Source organism: Leptodactylus fuscus, unplaced genomic scaffold (genome assembly GCF_031893055.1).
Source record: "Leptodactylus fuscus isolate aLepFus1 unplaced genomic scaffold, aLepFus1.hap2 HAP2_SCAFFOLD_507, whole genome shotgun sequence".
In the NCBI taxonomy this organism is placed as follows: Eukaryota; Metazoa; Chordata; class Amphibia; order Anura; family Leptodactylidae; genus Leptodactylus; species Leptodactylus fuscus.
In genome coordinates, this window is record NW_027440534.1 from 26,530 (window position 1) to 53,663 (window position 27,134).

At 47.0% G+C, this 27,134-nt stretch overlaps 1 protein-coding gene across 1 annotated transcript in view; it reads right to left on the bottom strand.

The window, feature by feature from the left end:
* LOC142188555 (integrin alpha-L-like) overlaps nt 1-26,845 on the bottom strand; it is a 52,920-nt gene extending 26,075 nt beyond the window's left edge. The window contains exons 1-5 of the mRNA XM_075261856.1: nt 26,790-26,845; nt 26,601-26,718; nt 21,758-21,840; nt 16,775-16,839; nt 10,528-10,642 (exon numbers count right to left, since the gene is read on the bottom strand). Of these exons, the coding sequence (XP_075117957.1) occupies nt 10,528-10,642; nt 16,775-16,839; nt 21,758-21,840; nt 26,601-26,718; nt 26,790-26,832 (424 nt within the window). The 5' untranslated portion in view covers nt 26,833-26,845. The remainder of the gene's footprint in view (nt 1-10,527; nt 10,643-16,774; nt 16,840-21,757; nt 21,841-26,600; nt 26,719-26,789) is intronic.
* Between the last annotated feature and the right edge of the window lie 289 nt (nt 26,846-27,134).

Consider the following 27,134-nt stretch of genomic DNA (forward strand, 5'->3'; position numbering starts at 1 on the left):
TACAGGTGTAGGCCATAGTGATATGTATATACAGGTGTAGCAGGCCATAGTGATATGTATATACAGGTGTAGCAGGCCATAGTGATATGTATATACAGGTGTAGCAGGCCATAGTGATATGTATATACAGGTGTAGGCCATAGTGATATGTATATACAGTGTAGGCCATAGTGATATGTATATACAGGTGTAGGCCATAGTGATATGTATATACAGTGTAGGCCATAGTGATATGTATATACAGGTGTAGTAGGCCATAGTGATATGTATATACAGGTGTAGGCCATAGTGATATGTATATACAGGTATAGGCCATAGTGATATGTATATACAGGTGTAGTAGGCCATAGTGATATGTATATACAGGTGTAGGCCATAGTGATATGTATATACAGGTGTAGGCCATAGTGATATGTATATACAGGTGTAGGCCATAGTGATATGTATATACAGGTGTAGGCCATAGTGATATGTATATACAGGTGTAGGCCATAGTGATATGTATATACAGGTGTAGGCCATAGTGATATGTATATACAGGTGTAGTAGGCCATAGTGATGTGTATATACAGGTGTAGGCCATAGTGATATGTATATACAGGTGTAGTAGGCCATAGTGATGTGTATATACAGGTGTAGGCCATAGTGATATGTATATACAGGTGTAGTAGGCCATAGTGATATGTATATACAGGTGTAGTAGGCCATAGTGATATGTATATACAGGTGTAGGCCATAGTGATATGTATATACAGGTGTAGTAGGCCATAGTGATATGTATATACAGGTGTAGTAGGCCATAGTGATATGTATATACAGGTGTAGTAGGCCATAGTGATATGTATATACAGGTGTAGGCCATAGTGATATGTATATACAGGTGTAGTAGGCCATAGTGATATGTATATACAGGTGTAGGCCATAGTGATATGTATATACAGGTGTAGGCCATAGTGATATGTATATACAGGTGTAGGCCATAGTGATATGTATATACAGGTGTAGGCCATAGTGATATGTATATACAGGTGTAGGCCATAGTGATATGTATATACAGGTGTAGCCCATAGTGATATGTATATACAGGTGTAGGCCATAGTGATATGTATATACAGGTGTAGGCCATAGTGATATGTATATACAGGTGTAGGCCATAGTGATATGTATATACAGGTGTAGGCCATAGTGATATGTATATACAGGTGTAGGCCATAGTGATATGTATATACAGGTGTAGGCCATAGTGATATGTATATACAGGTGTAGGCCATAGTGATATGTATATACAGGTGTAGGCCATAGTGATATGTATATACAGGTGTAGGCCATAGTGATATGTATATACAGGTGTAGGCCATAGTGATATGTATATACAGGTGTAGGCCATAGTGATATGTATATACAGGTGTAGGCCATAGTGATATGTATATACAGGTGTAGTAGGCCATAGTGATATGTATATACAGGTGTAGTAGGCCATAGTGATATGTATATACAGGTGTAGGCCATAGTGATATGTGTATACAGGTGTAGTAGGCCATAGTGATGTGTATATACAGGTGTAGGCCATAGTGATATGTATATACAGGTGTAGCCCATAGTGATATGTATATACAGGTGTAGGCCATAGTGATATGTATATACAGGTGTAGTAGGCCATAGTGATATGTATATACAGGTGTAGTAGGCCATAGTGATATGTATATACAGGTGTAGTAGGCCATAGTGATATGTATATACAGGTGTAGGCCATAGTGATATGTATATACAGGTGTAGGCCATAGTGATATGTATATACAGGTGTAGTAGGCCATAGTGATATGTATATACAGGTGTAGCCCATAGTGATATGTATATACAGGTGTAGCCCATAGTGATATGTATATACAGGTGTAGCCCATAGTGATATGTATATACACATACCTCCCAACTTTTGAAGAACCGAAAGAGGGAGAAAATGTGCGGCCCGCCCACTTTTGTGTTGACTCCACCCACTCGTTAATTTTTCATGTGCCCGCACACAGTATAATCCTCCTACAGTCACCCGTAAATTATATGTCCCCTCTATCTCTCCCCCAGTTTCATATACACCCTTCATCTGCCCCCAGTTTCATGTCCCTCCATCTCTGCCCCCAGATTCATGTCCCTCCATCTCTGCCCCCAGATTCATGTCCTCTCCATCTCTGCCCCCAGTTTCATGTCCTCTCCATCTCTGCCCCCAGATTCATGTCCCCACATCTCTCCCCAGATTCATGTCCACTCCATCTCTGCCCCCAGATTCATGTCCCTCCATCTCTGCCCCCAGATTCATGTCCCCACATCTCTGCCCCCAGATTCATGTCCCCTCCATCTCTGCCCCCAGATTCCTGTCCCTCCATCTCTGCCCCCAGATTCATGTCCCCCAATCTCTGCCCCCAGATTCATGTCCCCACATCTCTGCCCCCAGTTTCATGTCCACTCCATCTCTGCCCCCAGATTCATGTCCACTCCATCTCTGCCCCCAGATTCATGTCCCCACATCTCTGCCCCCAGATTCATGTCCCACATCTCTGCCCCCAGATTCATGTCCCTCCATCTCTGCCCCCAGATTCATGTCCTCTCCATCTCTACCCCCAGATTCATGTCCTCTCCATCTCTGCCCCTAGTGTCATGCCGTCCTCTCCTTCATCTGCCCCCAGATTCACGTTCCACCTCCACATTAAACTTACCTTCTCCTCCGCTCCCTCGCCGCTCTCTGCTGACTTGTGTCAGCTCCTCGCTTCGCCGCTGCCGCCGGCTCCTGGCTTGTAGACGCGATGTACAAGCCAGGAGCCGGCGGCAGCAGCGAAGCGAGGAGCTGACACAGGTCAGCTCCTCGCTTCAGCCGCATGTGTCAGCGAGAGAGAGACGCAGCGGCGAAGCGAGCACGCGAGCTGCTTCAGCCGCATGTGTCAGGGAGAGAGGCGGGCAGCAGCGAAGCGAGGAGCTGACCTGTGTGAGCTCCTTCCTTCAGCCGCATATGTGTTCAACTCAGATCTGCGTCCTCTGGACGCAGATCTGAGTTGAAATCGGGACATACCTCCCTCCAACCGGGACCGCGGGACATGTCGCCCAAATCGTGACTGTCCCGCGGAAATCGGGACGGTTGGGAGGTATGTATACAGGTGTAGGCCATAGTGATAATAATACATTTTATTTCTATAGCACCAACATATTCCGCAGCGCTGTACAATTTGTAGGGTTCAAATACAGACAGAAAGATACATTACAAAGAAAGTCATTTCACACAATGGGACTGAGGGCCCTGCTCGCAAGAGCTTACAATCTATGAGGTAGAGGGGGTGACACAAGAGCTTACAATCTATGAGGTAGAGGGGGTGACACAGGAGGTAGCAGGGGCGGCATTGCTTATACAGGGGTCAGACACTTCTGTAATAGAGGTGACTGTCATTACACAAACAAGACTTTATGAGCCGTCACCAGTCGTGTCCTGTAACATGTGGATGGAGCTCGGACCTACAAAGTTATCCTGAGATGGCATCATATCATGTGGGGTAATGTGGGGGCGGGGACAGAGGAGGGGGAAGGGTTTACGTTAGACATTGTGATCGGCCGGTCTGATAAGATGCGCCTTTAGTTTGCGTTTGAAGCTGTAGAAATTGGGAGTTCCTCTGATTGTCCGGGGTAGAGCATTCCAGAGAAGTGGTGCAGCTCGGGAGAAGTCTTGTATACGAGCGGGGGAGGTTCTGATAATAGAGGATTCAAGTGTTAGGTCATTGAGTGAGCGGAGAGGCCTCGCCGTAGTGACCGGCACAGACCAGAGGCCTCGCTGTAGTGACCGGCACAGACCGGAGGCCTCGCTGTAGAGTCTAGCCTGATAGATGAGCCGCTGCATTCAGAATAGATTGTAGAGTTTAGTGAGGGGAAGACGGATTAGTAAGGAGTTACAGTAGTCAAGGCGAGAATGAATCAGAGAGACAATAAGTGTCTTTAGTGTATCTCTGGTAAGGAAAGGGTGTATTCTGGAGATGTTTTTGAGGTGGAGGTGACATGAACGTGCGAGTGATTCAATATGAGGGGTGAAGGAAAGGTCTGCGTCACACATGACCCCAAGGCAGCGGGCATGCTGCCTAGGAGTTATAGTAAGGCCTGAGACTGCAATGGATATATCAGGGACAGATCTATTAGATGGTGGAAACAGCAGTAGTTCAGTCTTAGAGAGATTTAGTGTCAGATAGAGCGAGGACATGATATTAGAGACAGCAGAGAGACAGTCACTGGTGTTCTGTATGAGTGCAGGGGTGATGTCACAGGAAGATGTGTATAATTGGGTGTCATCAGCATAAAGATGGTACCTGAAGCCAAATCTGGCGATGGTTTGTCCAATGGGGTCTGTGTAGAGAGAAAAGAGCAGGGGGCCGAGGACCGAGCCCTGAGGAACCCCAACAGCAAGGGAAAGAGGGGAGGAAACAGAGCCCGCAAATGATAGACTGAAAGTGCGGTCTGAGAGATAAGAGGAGAACCAGGAGAGCGCAGTGTCCATGAGGCCGACTGAGCGGAGCAGAGTGAGGAGGAGATGATGGTCAACAGTGTCAAAAGCTGCAGAGAGGTCCAGATGAATAAGAAGAGAGAAGTCGCCATTGGATTTAGCCATTAGGAGATCATTGGAGACTTTTGTGAGAGCCGTTTCAGTAGAGTGCAGAGCGCGGAAACCAGATTGTAAGGGGTCAAGCAGAGAGTTAGCAGAGAGATAGGGGATTAAACGAGAATAGACCAGGCGTTCCAAGAGTTTAGAGATGAAGGGGAGGTTAGAGACGGGTCGATAGTTAGCAGCACAGGACGGGTCCAGGGAGGGTTTTATCAATAGCGGAGTTATAACAGCATGAAGGAGGATGAGAAGATTCCAGAAGAGAGAGAGAGAGGGTAAATATTTTAGTAAGGTAAGTAGTGACAGCAGGCGACAGAGATTGGAGAAGGTGTGAGGGGAAGGGGTCACTGCTGCAGGTTGTAGGGCGAGATGAAGAAAGTAGTTGGGAGACTTCCTCTTCTGTAACAGGTTCAAAAGATGAGAATGGACAGGCTGAAGTGCGGTTGATGAGGTTATCAATGCCACCTGGGGCTTGGGCAGTAATTTCCTGATGGATCTTATCAATTTTAGCATGGAAATACGTGGCCAGGTCATCAGCACTAAGGTCTGTGAATGGCGTCTGCACCTTGGGTGTGAGTAAGAAGTGAAAAGTTTCAAAAAGCCTTTTAGGGTTGCTGGAGAGAGAAGAGGTGAGGGCGGTGAAATAGTCTTGTTTGGCGAGGTGAAGGGCAGAACTATATGGTTTAAGCATAAACTTGAAGTGGAGGAAATCTGCAGGTGAACGTGATTTTCTCCAGAGACGTTCGGCACACCTAGAGCAGCGCTGAAGAAATCGTGTCTGTGGCGTGTGCCAGGGCTGCTGCCTCCTACGTGGGACTTTACGAGTGGAGGGGGGAGCCACCTCATCCAATGCATTTTTAAGGGTTTCATTATAGTGACTGGTGGCCAGATTAGGACAGGAGATTGAAGAGATGGGGGACAGAGAGGACTGTAGAGTATCTGAGAGGTGCTGGGTGTCAATAGCACGCAAGTTCCTATATGTGTGATGGGTAGGGGTATCTTGTGAAGGGGAGAGGGCACTGATGGTGAGAGACAGAAGGTTATGATCAGGGAGCGGCAGAGAAGAGTTAGTAAATTTAGAAACTGTGAGGAGTCGATGGAAGACTAGATCAATCGTGTTTCCACCTACATGTGTGGCAGAAGAACATTGTGAGAGACCAAGAGAAGTGGTTAATGAGAGAAACTGTGAGGCAGCCGGGGAGTGAGGGGGGGCAATAGGGATGTTACAGTCACCCATGATGAGGGTAGGAATGTCACTGGATAAAAAGTGGGGAAGCCAAGAGGCAAAGTGGTCCAAAAATTGGTAGGGTGAGCCAGGTGGACGGTAGATCACAGCTACACGTAAGGAGAGTGGGCGGAAAAGTCTGATAGCATGGACTTCAAATTAGGAGAATGTGAGTGAGGGTACCGGGGGAATAACCTGTAATATACACTGTGGTGACAGAAGTAATCCTACCCCACCACCCTGCCTGTTGTCAGGCCTAGAGGTATGTGAGAATTGTAGGCCACCATGAGACAGAGCAGCAGGGGAGGCCGTATCTGCCTGCTGGATTCAGGGCTCAGTAAGGGCAAGCAGGCCGAAGGATTTATAAGGAACAAGTCATTAATATATTCTAGTTTGTTACACACTGAGCAGGCGTTCCAGAGAGAGCAGGTAAGAGACGGGAGAGATGAGAAGGAACACTTTGACTACTGATGAGGTTTGTAGACCTTCTGTGTGTAGGAAGAAGAGTTAGTGAAGGAAGGAGGGCCGGGGTTAGGAGAGATGTCCCCAGCAGTGAGGAGTAACATGGACAGAGACAGAAGGGGGTTCAGTGATTTATGGGGGCGCTTATGTTTGGTATCACTGCTAAAAGAAGTAAAGGGGAGATTAAAGAGACTGAAAAGTGTGAGAGCTGTACATGGGAGAAGGAAGAAAAGAGGGACTGACATGGATGGAGCATACTGGTGGTAGAGATGGAGGAGAGGACTGACATGGATGGAGCGTACTGGTGGTAGAGATGGAGGAGAGGACTGATATGTATAGTGTATACTGGTGGTAGAGATGGAGGAGAGGTCTGATATGTATAGTGTATACTGGTGGTAGAGATGGAGGAGAGGTCTGCCATGGATGGAGTGTACTGGTGGTAGAGATGGAAGAGAGATTTCTGATATGGATGGAGCATACTGGTGGTAGAGGTGGAGGAGAGGTCTGCCATGGATGGAGCGTACTGGTGGTAGAGATGGAAGAGAGATTTCTGATATGGATGGAGCGTACTGGTGGTAGAGGTGGAGGAGAGGACTGACATGGATGGAGCGTACTGGTGGTGGAGATGGAGGAGAGGACTGACATGGATGGAGCGTACTGGTGGTAGAGGTGGAGGAGAGGTCTGCCATGGATGGAGCGTACTGGTGGTAGAGATGGAAGAGAGATTTCTGATATGGATGGAGCATACTGGTGGTAGAGGTGGAAGAGAGATTTCTGATATGGATGGAGCATACTGGTGGTAGAGGTGGAGGAGAGGTCTGCCATGGATGGAGCGTACTGGTGGTGGAGATGGAGGAGAGGACTGACATGGATGGAGCATACTGGTGGTAGAGATGGAAGAGAGATTTCTGATATGGATGGAGCATACTGGTGGTAGAGGTGGAGGAGAGGTCTGCCATGGATGGAGCGTACTGGTGGTAGAGATGGAGGAGAGGACTGACATGGATGGAGCATACTGGTGGTAGAGATGGAAGAGAGATTTCTGATATGGATGGAGCATACTGGTGGTAGAGGTGGAGGAGAGGTCTGCCATGGATGGAGCGTACTGGTGGTGGAGATGGAGGAGAGGACTGACATGGATGGAGCGTACTGGTGGTAGAGATGGAAGAGAGATTTCTGATATGGATGGAGCGTACTGGTGGTAGAGGTGGAGGAGAGGTCTGCCATGGATGGAGCGTACTGGTGGTAGAGATGGAAGAGAGATTTCTGATATGGATGGAGCGTACTGGTGGTAGAGGTGGAGGAGAGGTCTGCCATGGATGGAGCGTACTGGTGGTAGAGATGGAGGAGAGGTCTGCCATGGATGGAGCGTACTGGTGGTGGAGATGGAGGAGAGGTCTGCCATGGATGGAGCGTACTGGTGGTAGAGATGGAAGAGAGATTTCTGATATGGATGGAGCATACTGGTGGTAGAGGTGGAGGAGAGGTCTGCCATGGATGGAGCGTACTGGTGGTAGAGATGGAAGAGAGATTTCTGATATGGATGGAGTGTACTGGTGGTGGAGATGGAGGAGAGGACTGACATGGATGGAGTGTACTGGTGGTAGAGATGGAGGAGAGGACTGCCATGGATGGAGTGTACTGGTGGTAGAGATGGAGGAGAGGTCTGCCATGGATGGAGTGTACTGGTGGTAGAGATGGAGGAGAGGACTGCCATGGATGGAGTGTACTGGTGGTAGAGATGGAGGAGAGGACTGCCATGGATGGAGTGTACTGGTGGTGGAGATGGAGGAGAGGTCTGATATGTATAGTGTATACTGGTGGTAGAGATGGAGGAGAGGACTGCCATGGATGGAGTGTACTGGTGGTGGAGATGGAGGAGAGATCTGCAGGTAGACAATGGCTAAGATAGTAAGAGACAGTGCAGCTATAGGTTACCATGTGGTAAAACTTGTTGTTTTAGGTTGTAAGTTACCTGGTGTTCTGCCATGGTGCGCCGGTTCCGTGCCATGTATAAGTGCACTTTGGTTAAGATACAATTTGGTTAAGATGCATGCTGCAAATGAAATGCTCCCCCATAAGCTGTATATACTTATATAGGAGAGCACAGCTTCAGAACTAGCACTAAATTAAGTTAACTAATTAGTCTACAAACGGTGACACATGAGGAGAGCGGCGGAGACAAGGAATCACTGACCAGAAACAGCCATAAAATCAGTGAGGATCAAAGACTGACACTAGTACAGATAAGAACACATGGAAATGCTAGAATAGAGTTCAGGGATCACACAGAGATGGGTGAAATAGATAATCATATACCATTCAATATTACAGCAGATATAGTGAGATATATATATATGGTGTAGTAGGCCATAGTGATATGTGCATGCGGGTGATGCCATAGTGATATGTATGAACTCTGCACATGTTGGCCTCTTATTTTTAGGAGGTTTGGTGCAGATAATTTTTTTTTGGTTTCCGCTTTTAACAACTAATATACATTAATTTGCATTTTTTCATAAAGCATTCATTTTAAATCAAAATTGCATGAAGGTGCCTGTTCGTATACAGTACAAAGTGGCATTCTGACAATGCTGCGGGTGTCTACTTTAAGAAAATATACAGGTATGGGGGGGTTGGATGCTTTTTTAATGTTGCAATTTAGGTTTGATTTTTCCATCTCAAAACTGTGAAAATTGCTCCGGCTACTGGAGGTGCAAAATTTCCAGAGACCCTTGGCAGTGAAAGGGTTAAAGAAGGAGTGGGCGAGGAGAAGGAGGAACAAGCAGAAGTTAGGGATGAAGATAGGAGAGGGCGAGGAGAAGGAGGAACAGGTGGCAGGTAGGGATTAGGGAAGGAGTGGGCGAGGAGAAGGAGGAACAAGCAGAAGTTAGGGATGAAGATAGGAGAGGGCGAGGAGAAGGAGGAACAAGCAGAAGTTAGGGATGAAGATAGGAGAGGGCGAGGAGAAGGAGGAACAGGTGGCAGGTAGGGATTAGGGAAGGAGTGGGCGAGGAGAAGGAGGAACAAGCAGAAGTTAGGGATGAAGATAGGAGAGGGCGAGGAGAAGGAGGAACAGGTGGCAGGTAGGGATTAGAGAAGGAGTGGGCGAGGAGAAGGAGTAACAAACAGAAAGTAGGGATGAAGGAAGGAGTGGGCGAGGAGAAGGAGGAACAGGCGGCAGGTAGGGATTAGGGAAGGAGTGGGCGAGGAGAAGGAGGAACAGGTGGCAGGTAGGGATTAGAGAAGGAGTGGGCGAGGAGAAGGAGTAACAAACAGAAAGTAGGGATGAAGGAAGGAGTGGGCGAGGAGAAGGAGGAACAGGCGGCAGGTAGGGATTAGGGAAGGAGTGGGCGAGGAGAAGGAGGAACAAGCGGCAGGTAGGGATTAGAGAAGGAGTGGGCGAGGAGAAGGAGGAACAAGCAGAAGTTAGGGATGAAGGAAGGAGAGGGCGAGGAGAAGGAGGAACAGGTGGCAGGTAGGGATTAGGGAAGGAGTGGGCGAGGAGAAGGAGGAACAAGCAGAAGTTAGGGATGAAGATAGGAGAGGGCGAGGAGAAGGAGGAACAGGTGGCAGGTAGGGATTAGAGAAGGAGTGGGCGAGGAGAAGGAGTAACAAACAGAAAGTAGGGATGAAGGAAGGAGTGGGCGAGGAGAAGGAGGAACAGGCGGCAGGTAGGGATTAGGGAAGGAGTGGGCGAGGAGAAGGAGGAACAAGCGGCAGGTAGGGATTAGAGAAGGAGTGGGCGAGGAGAAGGAGGAACAAGCAGAAGTTAGGGATGAAGGAAGGAGTGGGCGAGGAGAAGGAGGAACAAGCAGAAGTTAGGGATGAAGGAAGGAGTGGGCGAGGAGAAGGAGGAACAAGCAGAAGTTAGGGATGAAGGAAGGAGTGGGCGAGGAGAAGGAGGAACAAGCAGAAGTTAGGGATGAAGATAGGAGAGGGCGAGGAGAAGGAGGAACAGGCGGCAGGTAGGGATTAGAGAAGGAGTTCGCGAGGAGAAGGAGGAATGTGAGTCACTTTATAATATGAGTGAACATGACTCTGAACCTGGTACATATCTAGTAGTACCCCGTTTTACCTAACGGTGTTGGGCCAGGCCTCACACCGGTAAGATGCACTATGATCTTCTACAGGTGGCCACCAGTCATGACTAGAAGTCCTGTTTTCTATAATGTCTGATACTAGGGCCACCATCTTCCATTGTGGTACCCACCTTGATAACCAGGCGTAATCTTCTCAGACGCCATGAGGTTGGAGTCCACGGTGTAGCAAGCCCCTTTTGTGTACAGGGTCTTTGAACAGTCATGAGGATCTTCAAAGCCACAAACCTAACAGAGCAAGCACTCAGGGTGAGATGGGTCAGAATAGAAGATGTCTGGAGACACGGACAGGACACATTGAAAGATTCTGCTTTATACCATCTGACGTCATCTCAGTAGCGGCTCCTCCGTCACACACAATATGAAGATGGAGGGGATGGAAGAATTAGAAGGCAGACCCCAGTGTGGTCGGCCAGGTCCCTCTAACCCCCAATATTCCTGTTTGACATTTACTACTGTTCAACCATCTGTATCTGAGTAATGTACAATATATAGAGTCAGATGGAGGGGTGTAATGTACAATATATAGCGTCAGATGGAGGGTGTAATGTATAATATATAGCGTCAGATGGAGGGGTGTAATGTATATATATATATATAGTGTCAGATGGAGGGGTGTAATGTATATATATATATATATATAGTGTCAGATGGAGGGTGTAATGTACAATATATAGTGTCAGATGGAGGGGTGTAATGTACAATATATAGTGTCAGATGGAGGGTGTAATGTACAATATATAGAGTCAGATGGAGGGGTGTAATGTACAATATATAGCGTCAGATGGAGGGGTGTAATGTACAATGTATAGCGTCAGATGGAGGGGTGTAATGTATATATATAGCGTCAGATGGAGGGGTGTAATGTACAATATATAGCGTCAGATGGAGGGGTGTAATGTACAATATATAGTGTCAGATGGAGGGTGTAATGTACAATATATAGTGTCAGATGGAGGGTGTAATGTACAATATATAGTGTCAGATGGAGGGTGTAATGTACAATATATAGTGTCAGATGGAGGGGTGTAATGTATATATATATATATAGTGTCAGATGGAGGGGTGTAATGTATATATATATATATAGTGTCAGATGGAGGGTGTAATGTACAATATATAGTGTCAGATGGAGGGGTGTAATGTACAATATATAGTGTCAGATGGAGGGTGTAATGTACAATATATAGCGTCAGATGGAGGGTGTAATGTACAATATATAGTGTCAGATGGAGGGGTGTAATGTATATATATATATATATAGTGTCAGATGGAGGGGTGTAATGTATATATATATATATATATAGTGTCAGATGGAGGGTGTAATGTACAATATATAGTGTCAGATGGAGGGGTGTAATGTACAATATATAGCGTCAGATGGAGGGGTGTAATGTACAATATATAGTGTCAGATGGAGGGTGTAATGTACAATATATAGTGTCAGATGGAGGGTGTAATGTATAATATATAGCGTCAGATGGAGGGGTGTAATGTATATATATATATATAGTGTCAGATGGAGGGTGTAATGTATATATATATATATATAGTGTCAGATGGAGGGTGTAATGTACAATATATAGTGTCAGATGGAGGGGTGTAATGTACAATATATAGTGTCAGATGGAGGGTGTAATGTACAATATATAGCGTCAGATGGAGGGGTGTAATGTACAATATATAGTGTCAGATGGAGGGGTGTAATGTATAATATATAGTGTCAAAATGGAGGGGTGTAATGTACAATATATAGTGTCAGATGGAGGGGTGTAATGTATATATATATATAGTGTCAGATGGAGGGGTGTAATGTACAATATATAGTGTCAGATGGAGGGGTGTAATGTACAATGTATAGTGTCAGATGGAGGGGTGTAATGTACAATATATAGTGTCAGATGGAGGGATGTAATGTACAATATATAGTGTCAGATGGAGGGGTGTAATGTACAATATATAGTGTCAGATGGAGGGGTGTAATGTACAATATATAGTGTCAGATGGAGGGGTGTAATGTACAATATATAGTGTCAGATGGAGGGGTGTAATGTACAATGTATAGTGTCAGATGGAGGGGTGTAATGTACAATATATAGCGTCAGATGGAGGGTGTAATATACAATATATAGTGTCAGATGGAGGGGTGTAATGTACAATATATAGTGTCAGATGGAGGGGTGTAATGTACAATATATAGTGTCAGATGGAGGGGTGTAATGTACAATATATAGAGTCAGATGGAGTGGTGTAATGTACAATATATAGTGTCAGATGGAGGGTGTAATGTACAATATATAGTGTCAGATGGAGGGGTGTAATGTACAATATATAGTGTCAGATGGAGGGGTGTAATGTACAATATATAGCGTCAGATGGAGGGTGTAATGTACAATATATAGTGTCAGATGGAGGGGTGTAATGTACAATATATAGTGTCAGATGGAGGGGTGTAATGTACAATATATAGTGTCAGATGGAGGGGTGCCAGCTGTACAGTTTGGTGGAGGAGGGGTAATACTATGGGGGTGTTTAGTAGGGGTCAACCTCACAAATTATCTACAACATAAAAGAGCAAAAATTTGTACCAGAGACCTCCAAAATATTGTAAGTGTAGAATGGGGGAGTCTGAGGGGGCACATACAGTGTTGGCCAAAAGTATGTGCACCCCTGCAATTCTGTCAGATAATCCTCGTGTTCTTCCAGATAATGATTACAGTCACAAATTCTTTGGTATTTTCTTCATTTAATTTGTCTTCAATGGAAAACCACAAAAAGAATTGTCAAAAAGCCAAATTAGATATAATTCCACAGCAAACATAAAAAAGGGGGTGGACAGAAGTATTGGCGCTGTTTGAAAAATCATGTAATGCTTCTGTAATTTGTGTAATTAACAGCACCTGTTACTTACCTGAGGCAGCTAACAGGTGTTGGCAATAACTAAATCACACTTGCAGCCAGTTGAAATGGATTAAAGTTGACTCCACCTCTGTCCTGTGTCCTTGTGTGACCACATTGAGCATGGAGAAAAGAAAGAAGACCAAAGAACTGTCTGAGGACTTGAGAAGCAAAATTGTGAGGAAGCCTGAGCAATCTCAAGGCTACAAGTCCATCTCCAAAGCCCTGAATGTTCCTGTGTCTACCGTGCGCAGTGTCAGTAAGAAGTGTAAAGCCCATGGCCCTGTGGCTAACCTCCCTAGATGTGGACGCAAAAGAAACATTGACCAGAGATTTCACCGCAAGATTGTGCGGATGGCGGATAAAGAACCTCGACTAACATCCAAACAAGTCCAAGCTGCCCTGCAGTCCGAGGGTACAACAGTGTCACCCCGTACTATCCAGCGTCAGCGTCTGAATGAGAAGGGACTGTATGGTAGGAGACCCAGGAAGACCCCACTTCTTACCCACAGACAGAAGCCAGGCTGGAGTTTGCCAAAACTTACCTGAGAAAGCCAAAACCGTTCTGGAAGAATGTTCTCTGGTCAGAGGAGACAAAAGTAGGAGAAGGCCTCAACATAGAGATTACAGGGAAAAGAGAGAAGAAGACGCCCCCTACAGTCAGACATGGCGGAGGGCCCTGATGGTTTGGGGTTGCTTTGCTGCCTCTGGCACTGGACTGCTTGACTGTGTGCATGGCATTATGAAGTCTGAAGACGACCAACACATTGTGCAGCATCATGTAGGGCCCAGTGTGAGAAAGCGGGGTCTCCCTCAGAGGTCAGGGCTCTTCCAGCAGGACAAGGACCCAAAACACACTTCAGGTCAGCACTAGAAAATGGTGGTGAGAGAAAGCCCTGGAGACTTGTAAAGTGGCAGCAATGAGTCCAGCCCTGAATCCCATAGAACACCTGTGGGGGAGGGGGAGAGATCTCTTGGTGGCAGTTTGGAGAAGGCCCCCTTCACATCTCAGGGGGGACCGCGAGCAGTTTGCCAAAGAAGAAGGGTCTAAGATTCCAGCAGAGCCTTGTAAGAAACTCATTGCTGGTTAGCGGAAGCGGTTGTGCGCAGTTATTGTGTCTAAAGGTTGTGCTACCAAGTATTAGGCTGAGGGCGCCAATACTTCTGTCCGCACCAGTTTTGGAGTTTTGTGTAAAATGATCAATGATGTGACTTTTTTTTCATTCTCTTTTGTGTTTTTTCATTGCAAACAAAATAACTGAAGATATTACCAAAGAGTTTGTGCTGTGTAATCATTATCTGGGGGACAGCGAGGATTATCTGACAGGACTGCAGGGGGCGATACTTATACTGTATATACCCTGTGTCACTTATATACTATATAAGAGTCTGTGCTGTGTAATCATTATCTGGGGGACACCGGGGATTATCTGACAGGACTGCAGGGGGCGATACTTATACTGTATATACCCTGTGTCACTTATATACTATATAAGAGTCTGTGCTGTGTAATCATTATCTGGGGGACACCGAGGATTATCTGACAGGACTACAGGGGGCGATACTTATACTGTATATACCCTGTGTCACTTACAGTCCTATGAAAAAGTTTGGGCACCCCTATTAATCTTAATCATTTTTTGTTCTAAATATTTTGGTGTTTGCAACAGCCATTTCAGTTTGATATATCTAATAACTGATGGACACAGTAATATTTCAGGATTGAAATGAGGTTTATTGTACTAACAGAAAATGTGCAATATGCATTAAACCAAAATTTGACCGGTGCAAAAGTATGGGCACCCTTATCATTTTATTGATTTGAATTCCCCTAACTACTTTTTACTGACTTACTGAAGCACAAAATTGGTTTTGTAACCTCAGTGAGCTTTGAACTTCATAGCCAGATGTATCCAATCATAAGAAAAGGTATTTAAGGTGGCCAATTGCAAGTTGTTCTCCTATTTGAATCTCCTCTGAAGAGTGGCATCATGGGCTACTCAAAACAACTCTCAAATGATCTGAAAACAAAGATTGTTCAACATAGTTGTTCAGGGGAAGGATACAAAACGTTGTCTCAGAGATTTAACCTGTCAGTTTCCACTGTGAGGAACATAGTAAGGAAATGGAAGAGCACAGGGACAGTTCTTGTTAAGCCCAGAAGTGGCAGGCCAAGAAAAATATCAGAAAGGCAGAGAAGAAGAATGGTGAGAACAGTCAAGGACAATCCACAGACACCTCCAAAGAGCTGCAGCATCATCTTGCTGCAGATGGTGTCACTGTGCATCGGTCAACTATACAGCGCACTTTGCACAAGGAGAAGCTGTATGGGAGAGTGATGAGAAAGAAGCCGTTTCTGCACGTACGCCACAAATAGAGTTGCCTGAGGTATGAAAAAGCACATTTGGACAAGGCAGCTTCATTTTGGAAACAAAAATTGAGTTGTTTGGTTGTAAAAAAAGGCGTTATGCATGGCGTCCAAAAAGAAACAGCATTCCAAGAAAAACACATGCTACCCACTGTAAAATTTGGTGGAGGTTCCATCATGCTTTGGGGCTGTGTGGCCAATGCCGGCACCGGGAATCTTGTTAAAGTTGAGAGTCGCATGGATTCCACTCAGTATCAGCAGATTCTTGAGAATAATGTTCAAGAATCAGTGACGAAGTTGAAGTTACGCCGGGGATGGATATTTCAGCAAGACAATGATCCAAAACACCGCTCCAAATCCTCAGGCATTCATGCAGAGGAACAATGACAATGTTCTGGAATGGCCATCCCAGTCCCCAGACCTGAATATCATTGAACATCTGTGGGATGATTTGAAGCGGGCTGTCCATGCTCGGCGACCATCTAACTGAACTGAACTTGAATTGTTTGTCCAAAATACCTTTATCCAGGATCCAGGAACTGATTAAAAGCTACAGGAAGCGACTAGAGGCTGTTATCTTTGCAAAAGGAGGATCTACTAAATATTAATGTCACTTTTCTGTTGAGGTGCCCATACTTTTGCACCGGTCAAATTTTGGTTTAATGCATATTGCACATTTTCTGTTAGTACAATAAACCTCATTTCAATCCTGAAATATTACTGTGTCCATCAGTTATTAGATATATCAAACTGAAATGGCTGCTGCAAATACCAAAATATTTAGAACTAAAAATGATTAAGATTAATAGGGGTGCCCAAACTTTTTCATAGGACTGTATATACTATATAAGAGTCTGTGCTGTGTAATCATTATCTGGGGGACAGCGAGGATTATCTGACAGGACTGCAGGGGGCGATACTTATACTGTATATACCCTGTGTCACTTATATACTATATAAGAGTTTGTGCTGTGTAATCATTATCTGGAGACAGCGAGGATTATCTGACAGGACTGCAGGGGACGATACTTGTGGCCAACACTGTACTTCTCTCTATACAGTATATATAGGGGAGGGGGCGCATAAAGACCTACAAGACAGCGGCTGGATAGCGGTTCCACCTCCAGGGTCAGGCCAAGGTGTAAAGTGCTGTCCTCATCTAGGGGAGGAAGAGAGAAGTCATAAGGATAGAGGATGTTTGGTAGTAACAGCACACACTCACATTCAGTGGCGTAACTAGGAATGGCGGGGCCCTGTGGCGAACTTTTCACATGGGCCCCCCCCCCGCCCCACACCAATGCCGAGGACCTCAACCGACCCCTCCTACGCATTCCTGCGCACTCTACTATACCCCATAAACCTAACACAGTATTATACCCCATAGTGGCCCCTGCACACAGTATTATCCCCCATAGTGGCCCCTGCACACAGTATTATCCCCCATAGTGGCCCCTGCACACAGTATTATCCCCCATAGTGGCCCCTGCACACAGTATTATGTCCCATAGTGGCCCCTGCACACAGTATTATGTCCCATAGTGGCCCCTGCACACAGTATTATGTCCCATAGTGGTCCCTGCACACAGTATTATGTCCCATAGTGGCCCCTGCACACAGTATTATCCCCCATAGTGGCCCCTGCACACAGTATTATGTCCCATAGTGACCCCTGCACACAGTATTATGTCCCATAGTGGCCCCTGCACACAGTATTATGTCCCATAGTGGCCCCTGCACACAGTATTATCCCCCATAGTGGCCCCTGCACACAGTATTATGTCCCATAGTGGCCCCTGCACACAGTATTATGTCCCATAGTGGCCCCTGCACACAGTATTATGTCCCATAGTGGCCCCTGCACACAGTATTATCCCCCATAGTGGCCCCTGCACACAGTATTATGTCCCATAGTGGCCCCTGCACACAGTATTATGTCCCATAGTGACCCCTGCACACAGTATTATGTCCCATAGTGGCCCCTGCACACAGTATTATCCCCCATAGTGGCCCCTGCACACAGTATTATCCCCCATAGTGGCCCCTGCACACAGTATTATCCCCCATAGTGGCCCCTGCACACAGTATTATGTCCCATAGTGGCCCCTGCACACAGTATTATGTCCCATAGTGGCCCCTGCACACAGTATTATGCCCCATAGTGGTCCCTTCACACAGTATTATGTCCCATAGTGGCCCCTGCACACAGTATTATACCCCATAGTGGCCCCTGCACACAGTATTATGTCCCATAGTGACCCCTGCACACAGTATTATCCCCCATAGTGGCCCCTGCACACAGTATTATCCCCCATAGTGGCCCCTGCACACAGTATTATGTCCCATAGTGTCCCCTGCACACAGTATTATCCCCCATAGTGGCCCCTGCACACAGTATTATCCCCCATAGTGGCCCCTGCACACAGTATTATGTCCCATAGTGGCCCCTGCACACAGTATTATCCCCCATAGTGGCCCCTGCACACAGTATTATCCCCCATAGTGGCCCCTGCACACAGTATTATGTCCCATAGTGGCCCCTGCACACAGTATTATCCCCCATAGTGGCCCTTGCACACAGTATTATCCCCCATAGTGGCCCCTGCACACAGTATTATGTCCCATAGTGGCCCCTGCACACAGTATTATCCCCCATAGTGATCCCTGCACACAGTATTATGTCCCATAGTGACCCCTGCACACAGTATTATCCCCCATAGTGACCCCTGCACACAGTATTATCCCCCATAGTGGCCCCTGCACACAGTATTATCCCCCATAGTGGCCCCTGCACACAGTATTATGTCCCATAGTGTCCCCTGCACACAGTATTATCCCCCATAGTGGCCCCTGCACACAGTATTATGTCCCATAGTTGCCCCTGCACACAGTATTATCCCCCATAGTGGCCCCTGCACACAGTATTATCCCCCATAGTGGCCCCTGCACACAGTATTATACCCCATAGTTGCCCCTGCACACAGTATTATCCCCCATAGTGGCCCCTGCACACAGTATTATCCCCCATAGTGACCCCTGCACACAGTATTATCCCCCATAGTGGCCCCTGCACACAGTATTATCCCCCATAGTGGCCCCTGCACACAGTATTATGTCCCATAGTGACCCCTGCACACAGTATTATCCCCCATAGTGGCCCCTGCACACAGTATTATGTCCCATAGTGGCCCCTGCACACAGTATTATGTCCCATAGTGGACACCCATAAACAATTGTTATACTCTATATATCTTTTCAGACCCCAGAGTATAATAATCGGAGACCCAGGGGGAGAAAAACATAAAAAAAAAACTCTGTTACTCCCCTATCTCCCATCTCCTACGTTGTCGGTCTCCAAAGTAGTCCATCTTCAATGATGTCAGACGTCACATGACGCAGCCCGGGGTCATGAGACGTCAGACGACTAGGCCGAAGCCTAGTCGGATCATGGAGAGGGACGTAACAGTGTTTTTTACATTTCTTACCTCTCCCGGGCTGCCAATCATTATACTCAGGAGTCTGAAAAGACCCCCCAAGTATAATAATAGCAGAGATAGCGGCTGTCACCGGGCCCTGTGGCAGCTGCCTCTGCTGCTATAGCGGTAGTTACGTCACTGCACACACCCGTATCGCACATGTACACGCACACACCCGTATCGCACATGTACACGCACACACCCGTATCGCACATGTACACGCACACCCCCGTATCGCACATGTACACGCACACCCCCGTATCGCACATGTACACGCACACACCCGTATCGCACATGTACACGCACACACCCGTATCGCACATGTACACGCACACCCCCGTATCGCACATGTACACGCACACCCCCGTATCGCACATGTACACGCACACCCCCGTATCGCACATGTACACGCACACCCCCGTATCGCACATGTACACGCACACCCCCGTATCGCACATGTACACGCACACCCCCGTATCGCACATATACACGCACACCCCCGTACCGCACATGTACACACACACACCCGTACCGCACATGTACACGCACACACCCGTACACACCTGTATCACACATGTACACGCACACACACCTGTATCACACATGTACACGCACACCCCCGTATCGCACATGTACACGCACACACCCGTATCGCACATGTACACGCACACCCCCGTATCGCACATGTACACGCACACCCCCGTATCGCACATGTACACGCACACCCCCGTATCGCACATGTACACGCACACACCCGTATCGCACATGTACACGCACACCCCCGTATCGCACATGTACACGCACACCCCCGTATCGCACATGTACACGCACACCCCCGTATCGCACATGTACACGCACACCCCCGTATCGCACATGTACACGCACACCCCCGTATCGCACATGTACACGCACACCCCCGTACCGCACATGTACACGCACACCCCCGTACCGCACATGTACACGCACACCCCCGTACCGCACATGTACACGCACACCCCCGTACCGCACATGTACACGCACACACCCGTACCGCACATGTACACACCTGTATCACACATGTACACGCACACACACCTGTATCACACATGTACACGCACACACCCGTATCGCACATGTACACGCACACACCCGTATCGCACATGTACACGCACACACCCGTATCGCACATGTACACGCACACACCCGTATCACACATGTACACGCACACCCCCGTATCGCACATGTACACGCACACCCCCGTATCGCACATGTACACGCACACCCCCGTATCGCACATGTACACGCACACCCCCGTATCGCACATGTACACACCCGTATCGCACATGTACACGCACACACCCGTATCGCACATGTACACGCACACACCCGTATTGCACATGTACACGCACACACCCGTACCGCACATGTACACGCACACACCCGTACCGCACATGTACACACCCGTATCACACATGTACACGCACACACCCGTATCACACATGTACACGCACACACCCGTATCACACATGTACACGCACACACCCGTATCACACATGTACACGCACACACCCGTATCACACATGTACACGCGCACACACCCGTACCACACAGGTACACGCACACACCCGTATCACACAGGTACACGCACACACACCTTTATCACACATGTACACGCGCACACACCCGTACCACACATGTACACGCACACACCCGTATCACACAGGTACACGCACACACCCGTATCACACATGTACACGCACACACCCGTATCACACATGTACACGCACACACCTGTATCACACAGGTACACGCACACACACCTTTATCACACATGTACACGCACACACCCGTATCGCACATGTACACGCACACACCCGTATCGCACATGTACACGCACACACCTTTATCACACATGTACACGCACACACACCCGTACCGCACATGTACACGCACACACCCGTACCGCACATATACACGCACACACCCGTACCGCACATGTACACACCTGTATCACACATGTACACGCACACACACCTGTATCACACATGTACACGCACACACCCGTATCACACATGTACACGCACACACCCGTATCACACAGGTACACGCACACACACCTTTATCACACATGTACACGCGCACACACCCGTACCACACATGTACACGCACACACCCGTATCACACAGGTACACGCACACACCTGTATCACACATGTACACGCGCACACACATGTACACGCACACACCCGTATCACACAGGTACACGCACACACCTGTATCACACATGTACACGCACACACCTGTATCACACAGGTACACGCACACACACCTTTATCACACATGTACACGCACACACACCCGTACCACACATGTACACGCACACACACCCGTACCACACATGTACACGCACACACACCCGTACCACACATGTACACGCACACACCTGTATCACACATGTACACGCACACACCCGTATCACACAGGTACACGCACACACCTGTATCACACATGTACACGCACACACCCGTATCACACATGTACACGCACACACCTGTATCACACATGTACACGCACACACCCGTATCACACATGTACACGCACACACCTGTATCACACATGTACTTACTTGGCAGGGTTACATTGTTGCATTCCTTACTGATGACATCACAGGCCTGCAGCATGTTGGATCCTGGATCGGTAATGAGGACTCTGTATAGAGAGGTTGTATGTGTGAAGCATGTGCTGATGTTGCGGTTGCTCCTGTCTGTTCTCACTCCGCACCTTGTCACATGTTATATTAACCCAGTAATCCCCAAGCCAGTGTACACAACTCAGTAAGCATGGAAGCCATTTTTAAATTACATAGTTACCTAGCAGATGAGATTAGATGAAGACATCAGTCCATCAAGTGCAAGCTATAACCCTACAGTCCCTACAGTGCTGATCCCGGGGAAGGCAAAACCCCCACGAGGCTCCGGCCAATCTGTCAGTCAGTATAAGCCCTGGCTCAGCGTGTCCTGATAACCTGGAGTCCATAACCCGTTATAGTGTTCTCTTCATGAAAGGCATCCAGGCCCTCTATGGACTTGTGCAATGAATCCGCCATCAGCATGTCCCGGGGCAGAGAGTCCCATCGCCTCGCTGCTCTTACCTCAGGGGTCCTGCTATGAACTTATTGTCAGCTGATCCTGCAGGTCCTCATGTAGTGGGCTTTTATATACCACGTTCCTCGTAGCCGAGTGTCATGGCTGCCTCTGGTAGTACAGGCTATGTTAGGGTACTGTCATGGTGGACGATAACGCTGACCTATGAGGAGATATCGGATCTCCACCAGCAGGGACATACCTGAAACCAGCGCACTGCCAACTTTCTAGCGGTATATAAAACCGCACGTTGATGGGGTCTGATGAATTTAGGGGCTGTATATATAGTTCACATAGTCAGGGACCTCTCGGGTAGTCACAACCTCCTTGGTGGCTCCAGCCGAGCTCTGCCATAGTCTCTTCTCCTAGCAGACTTCTTCTACCTCGCTAACCAGGACAACCTGACACAGCTGAGCTCCGGCAGGAACATCCACAAGGTGCGGACTGGAGGACACGGGAATGGCAAGTCCCAACTACCAACCTGCCGGCCAATCCCGAAAAATCCAGCCCAGTGCACAGCACTAACCAACGCTCAGCAAAGCCTCGCTGTCTGCGGAGGACAAACTTATCCAGACTTTTACCATCTCAGCAATGTGAGAGAGATGTCACCCCCTCCAGGATTATACCAGACATCAGCTTACAAGGGGCTGCTGGGATTGGAACAATATCTGGGACCCCCACAGATCAGCTGTCTGAAGAGACTACAGCATTGGAGTGAGTTCTATGGCCTTTAGACTCAATACCAAGTAGAGCGCTGCACATTGTATAGTGGCAGTCCTTGGTACTGCAGCTGACCCATCCATTAGAATAGAAGTTTCAGACAGGTCATGTGATAGGTGATGGGTGACAGGTGACGACTCCCGAAATATTTCACATTCTATTTCTAGACATTCTTGGTTTTGGCTAAAAAAAAACAAACCCAAAATGCAGCAAAATCTTCAACAAAAAAGCGTCGTATCCACAACGAGGGACCTCAAATGGATGTTATATTGTATTGTGGGTCCGTCACAAACATACGGAGGAAGGAGAAACTTCATGTGGATCACCAATACCCATCATATACCCAAGACGATATGTCATATACCAGACAAGACGACAATAACCATGTATGAGAAGATAACCCGACCACAATAAGGACATCATGGCTGGTTATCAGGAGGACACTACATGTATGAGAAGATAACCTGACCACAATAAGGACATCATGGCTGGTTATCAGGATGGGACACTACATGTATGAGAAGATAACCTGACCACAATAAGGACATCATGGCTGGTTATCAGGAGGACACTACATGTATGAGAAGATAACCCGACCACAATAAGGACATCATGGCTGGTTATCAGGAGGGGACACTACATGTATGAGAAGATAACCTGACCACAATAAGGACATCATGGCTGGTTATCAGGAGGGGACACTACATGTATGAGAAGATAACCTGACCACAATAAGGACATCATGGCTGGTTATCAGGAGGACACTACATGTATGAGAAGATAACCTGACCACAATAAGGACATCATGGCTGGTTATCAGGAGGTCACTACATGTATGAGAAGATAACCTGACCACAATAAGGACATCATGGCTGGTTATCAGGAGGTCACTACATGTATGAGAAGATAACCTGACCACAATAAGGACATCATGGCTGGTTATCAGGAGGACACTACATGTATGAGAAGATAACCTGACCACAATAAGGACATCATGGCTGGTTATCAGGAGGACACTACATGTATGAGAAGATAACCCGACCACAATAAGGATATCATGGCTGGTTATCAGGAGGACACTACATGTATGAGAAGATAACCTGACCACAATAAGGACATCATGGCTGGTTATCAGGAGGACACTACATGTATGAGAAGATAACCTGACCACAATAAGGACATCATGGCTGGTTATCAGGAGGACACTACATGTATGAGAAGATAACCCGACCACAATAAGGACATCATGGCTGGTTATCAGGAGGGGACACTACATGTATGAGAAGATAACCTGACCACAATAAGGACATCATGGCTGGTTATCAGGAGAGGACACTACATGTATGAGAAGATAACCCGACCACAATAAGGACATCATGGCTGGTTATCAGGAGGACACTATATGTATGAGAAGATAACCTGACCACAATAAGGACATCATGGCTGGTTATCAGGAGGACACTACATGTATGAGAAGATAACCCGACCACAATAAGGACATCATGGCTGGTTATCAGGAGGACACTACATGTATGAGAAGATAACCTGACCACAATAAGGACATCATGGCTGGTTATCAGGATGGGACACTACATGTATGAGAAGATAACCCGACCACAATAAGGACACCATGGCTGGTTATCAGGACACTACATGTATGAGAAGATAACCTGACCACAATAAGGACATCATGGCTGGTTATCAGGAGGACACTACATGTATGAGAAGATAACCTGACCACAATAAGGACATCATGGCTGGTTATCAGGAGGACACTACATGAATGAGAAGATAACCTGACCACAATAAGGACATCATGGCTGGTTATCAGGAGGAGACACTACATGTATGAGAAGATAACCTGACCACAATAAGGACATCATGGCTGGTTATCAGGAGGACACTACATGTATGAGAAGATAACCCGACCACAATAAGGACATCATGGCTGGTTATCAGGAGGACACTACATGTAGGAGAAGATAACCTGACCACAATAAGGACATCATGGCTGGTTATCAGGAGGACACTACATGTATGAGAAGATAACCCGACCACAATAAGGACACCATGGCTGGTTATCAGGACACTACATGTATGAGAAGATAACCTGACCACAATAAGGACATCATGGCTGGTTATCAGGAGGGGACACTACATGTAGGTGAAGATAACCTGACCACAATAAGGACATCATGGCTGGTTATCAGGAGGACACTACATGTATGAGAAGACACCCTGACCACAATAAAGACATCATGGCTGGTTATCAGGAGAACGCTACATGTATGAGAAGATAACCCGACCACAATAAGGACATCATGGCTGGTTATCAGGAGGACACTACATGTATGAGAAGATAACCTGACCACAATAAGGACATCATGGCTGGTTATCAGGAGAGGACACTACATGTATGAGAAGATAACCTGACCACAATAAGGACATCATGGCTGGTTATCAGGAGAGAACACTACATGTATGAGAAGATAACCTGACCACAATAAGGACATCATGGCTGGTTATCAGGAGGACACTACATGTATGAGAAGATAACCTGACCACAATAAGGACATCATGGCTGGTTATCAGGACACTACATGTATGAGAAGATAACCTGACCACAATAAGGACATCATGGCTGGTTATCAGGAGGACACTACATGTATGAGAAGATAACCCGACCACAATAAGGACATCATGGCTGGTTATCAGGAGGACACTACATGTATGAGAAGATAACCTGACCACAATAAGGACATCATGGCTGGTTATCAGGAGGACACTACATGTATGAGAAGATAACCTGACCACAATAAGGACATCATGGCTGGTTATCAGGAGGGGACACTACATGTATGAGAAGATAACCCGACCACAATAAGGACATCATGGCTGGTTATCAGGAGGACACTACATGTATGAGAAGATAACCCGACCACAATAAGGACATCATGGCTGGTTATCAGGAGGACACTACATGTATGAGAAGATAACCTGGTCACAATAAGGACATCATGGCTGGTTATCAGGAGGGGACACTACATGTATGAGAAGATAACCCGACCACAATAAGGACATCATGGCTGGTTATCAGGAGGACACTACATGTATGAGAAGATAACCTGGTCACAATAAGGACATCATGGCTGGTTATCAGGAGGACACTACATGTATGAGAAGATAACCTGACCACAATAAGGACATCATGGCTGGTTATCAGGAGGACACTACATGTATGAGAAGATAACCTGACCACAATAAGGACATCATGGCTGGTTATCAGGAGGGGACACTACATGTATGAGAAGATAACCCGACCACAATAAGGACATCATGGCTGGTTATCAGGAGGGGACACTACATGTATGAGAAGATAACCTGACCACAATAAGGACTGATACTGGACTTGACTAGCAGAGGGTTAGAATGGATTATGCCCCAACCATGATGACATGGGTATGACGGCTGTCTGTTCTACCATAAAGTCACCAGGGGGTTTCATGTGCTCCCATTATCGTGCACGGTGTGAATACTGCCCTGTGTACATCGCTATGGAATATGTCAGTGCTCTCAGTTCCAGAATATGCAGCGCTCAGTGCTCACCTCTGTCCAATGCTGGAATTAAACTGCACCACTTTATACCCGAAGAGCCTGCCGACCTCTGTAGAGAACCTCCTATGCTCCAAGACCTCCACATTGTAAGTGATAGAGATGTCCACCTCTGCAAAGACAGCACAGTGTGAAGATAAGACCACCAACACCACAGTAAGAGACCACCAGATAGGAGTGTACCTCCAAGAAGAGACAGCAGCCAGAAGAGCCAGAAGAAGTCCATGAGTCCTCTGGGAGATGGTGAGAAAAAAGCAATGGGCTCAAAGAGATGAAGTGACACCGGGGTGGAGGGAGGAGCCTAGAGGTGACTTTATACTTGTGGTTTAGAGGGGGCTGGGAGAGGAAGGAAGCCTCCGAGTGTGAGATACAACAAAAAATTTCATCATTGATGTTATCCTGCCACCTGCATAGCAGAAGTGATGGGTGTTAAGAATCGCCCTGCTACCCTGAAGGCACTGATCAGATCTCAAGTCATGACCACTATTTGTACCTACAGAACTTGAAGCCCAAATGTGCACCATCTCG